Source organism: Aplysia californica, unplaced genomic scaffold (assembly GCF_000002075.1).
Source record: "Aplysia californica isolate F4 #8 unplaced genomic scaffold, AplCal3.0 scaffold00142, whole genome shotgun sequence".
NCBI classification, from domain to species: Eukaryota; Metazoa; Mollusca; class Gastropoda; order Aplysiida; family Aplysiidae; genus Aplysia; species Aplysia californica.
The window spans coordinates 1,343,611-1,346,152 of NW_004797412.1; the positions used below are offsets into that span (position 1 = coordinate 1,343,611).

The following is a 2,542-nucleotide window of genomic DNA, read 5'->3' on the forward strand; positions in this document are numbered from 1 at the left end:
GGAGGAGGAGGAGGAGGAGGAGGATCATAATTTTCAATTTTAAAAAAAAACTATTATCATCATCATAATAATCATTTTCTTATTAATTTCTTCTTATATGAAGACGTATTACAAATACATACTGTACAATCCATCTGTGCAGTTTTCTTCTATATTATCTTTCTGCTGCGTGTCGTTTTGCCTCTAGCTTAAAGGTTTGGATGTGAGAATGTCATTCTATGTCATCTTGACTTTCACAATCAGGTTTAGGCGGAGGAAATAAGGTCAAATCTCTGTAGGGCTTTGTGTAAGCTAAGGGTCTTATCTTGTGCTGGTGGACGCCTGTGAAGTGCACTTAAGTGGGGTCCTGTTATAATGACTGTTTGTGTGAGGTTTTTTTGTTTTAGTTATTTGTTTTGGTTTGTTTTATTTTTGGTTTTTTGTGTTTTTTTGTTTTTTTGGGAGGGGGGCAGGGGGGGGCTGATTGGTTGTTGTTTGTTTGTGGCATTTTTTGGGGGAGGGATGGAGGGGGTTGTTTTCTTTTTTTAGGGGGGGGGTGTTATATGATTTTTGGGGGGTATTTTTGTCGGGGAGAGGGGAGGGGGGGTTGTTCTGGTTTGTTATTTTGTTTTTGTTTCGTTTTGTTTTGTTTGGAGGGTTATCTTTGGAGGGGTGGGGGTGTTGTTTTCATGTGCTTTGAGTTTGTTTTGCTTCGGGGGTTTTTTAATGGGATCTACGACTTTAGTGCAGACCATTTTTAGGACTGATGCAAGTATAATGAAATGGTTGATAGCTCCTCAAGTTCAAGAATGCCCTGTTGGGGATTTGAATCATAATGCTCCGTATCGTTGACCAGCATAATGACAACTGAGATAATGACGGGTCAGGTAATACAGGCCAGGGTTTCACACCTCTGTAAATACATTATAGTCATTCTATAAGTGGGACCTATACAACTGATGAACTAGCATAGCAAGTTAGACACATTTGTGTACATACACTCACACGTAAGTCTTTCAGGAAGTGGGACCTACTGACATAATCAAATAGCAAATTAGATACTCTAATTGTATACTTATACTCACGCTCACACACACACACGTACTCACACACACACACACACACACACACACACACACACACACACACACACACACTAGAGCACACACACACCACACTAAGGCACACTCATACACACACACACACACACACACACACACATACACACACACACATAAACACATAAACACATGCACAACACACGACAGTACACAATTTGACCATAATATCATGTCATTATTTATTGTTATGCTTACAATATCTCACACACTTTCCTCAGATTCTCCGAGCCCGTAGTCCAGGCATCGATAAAGTATATCTCAGCTGTTATTCCAAAGGACAAAAATTTGTTTTCCAAATCGTGAGTTTGGTACATAGATCTAGAAACGATTTTTAAATTTTTTTATTTTTTTTTTGGGGGGGGGGAGAATCGTCTTAAGGACTTCATATACGACATTAATAAATTCCTTCAATTATCTTTTTTTGTCTTCTTAATGCTTTTTCACCCTGGCAAAACATTAAATCCTCTTCCCCTCCAATGAATAATTATAGTGAGTAGGAGAAAGAGGACCATTGTGTTTGTATGTGTGTGTGTTCCTGTGTGTGTCTGTTTATGTGTGTGTGCGTGTGTGTGTGTGTGTCTGTGTGTGTGTGTGTGTGTGTGTGTGTGTGTGTGTGTGTGGGTGTGTGTGTGCATATATGAAGGAAGAGGGGGGAAATGTAAATTCGCTGTTTCCAAGGACTACCAAGCTTTGGTAGTTAGCAAACTTTGGCACTTGTACCAGGCAACCCCCTGCTTCTTATTCGCAAATATCTCGACTTCTGTTCAAGATAAATGAGTATTTTTCCATCGAAATCAAGACAAATGATTCGAACAAGCTTTAAAATAACAGTTACTTTATTTGCACAAAAATTGACGAGCGACTGATTTCCCCGTGCCGTGACTCATTTGTATAGCGCATAACACCCAAAAACATTCTCGGCTTCTCTGGAGGCATACAGTGCAAGTAGCTGAAAAAGCGCTCGAATACTAACAAACTGACAAGATCTTTCGCCGTTTATCGCTGGGTACACATTCCCACATGTCGTTTCAAGTGAGGAAAATTAGTGTAAAGTGCCTTTCACAAGGACGCAACGACCTTACAGTTAAAGTTGAACACTGACTAGTTGACAACGTTTCAGAATGCTAATGCTAGCAGGTCTACTGGGATAATAATATTGTAGATTACAAAGTGTATACAGCTTGCTGTTGAGCGGGAATGTGTGCTATACAAATGCTATCTATATTATTATTGTTCATCAGGTTTTCCTATTGCCGCTACAACCAGTGTGGGTATACCAAGGATATGAGTAGAGCGGACGCTGTGCTGTTTCGGGCGTCCACAGTTCGAGACCAAAAAATGCCAAACCACCGCCGACCGCGGAAGCAAAGGTAAGTACATGTACATGTACAGCAGGAATGTCTGCTCTTTGTTTGGGTACTTTTTGTCTGCTTGGGTTTTGA

The 2,542-nt window shown here is 40.3% G+C and overlaps 1 protein-coding gene across 1 annotated transcript in view; it reads left to right on the forward strand.

Moving 5' to 3' along the window:
* Window positions 1-2,542, forward strand: part of LOC101851729 (alpha-(1,3)-fucosyltransferase fut-6) — a gene marked incomplete in the record, with an annotated part of 13,712 nt that overhangs the window by 2,091 nt on the left and 9,079 nt on the right. The window contains 2 exon segments of the mRNA XM_013081696.2: window positions 1,319-1,399; window positions 2,342-2,470. Of these exon segments, the coding sequence (XP_012937150.1) occupies window positions 1,319-1,399; window positions 2,342-2,470 (210 nt within the window).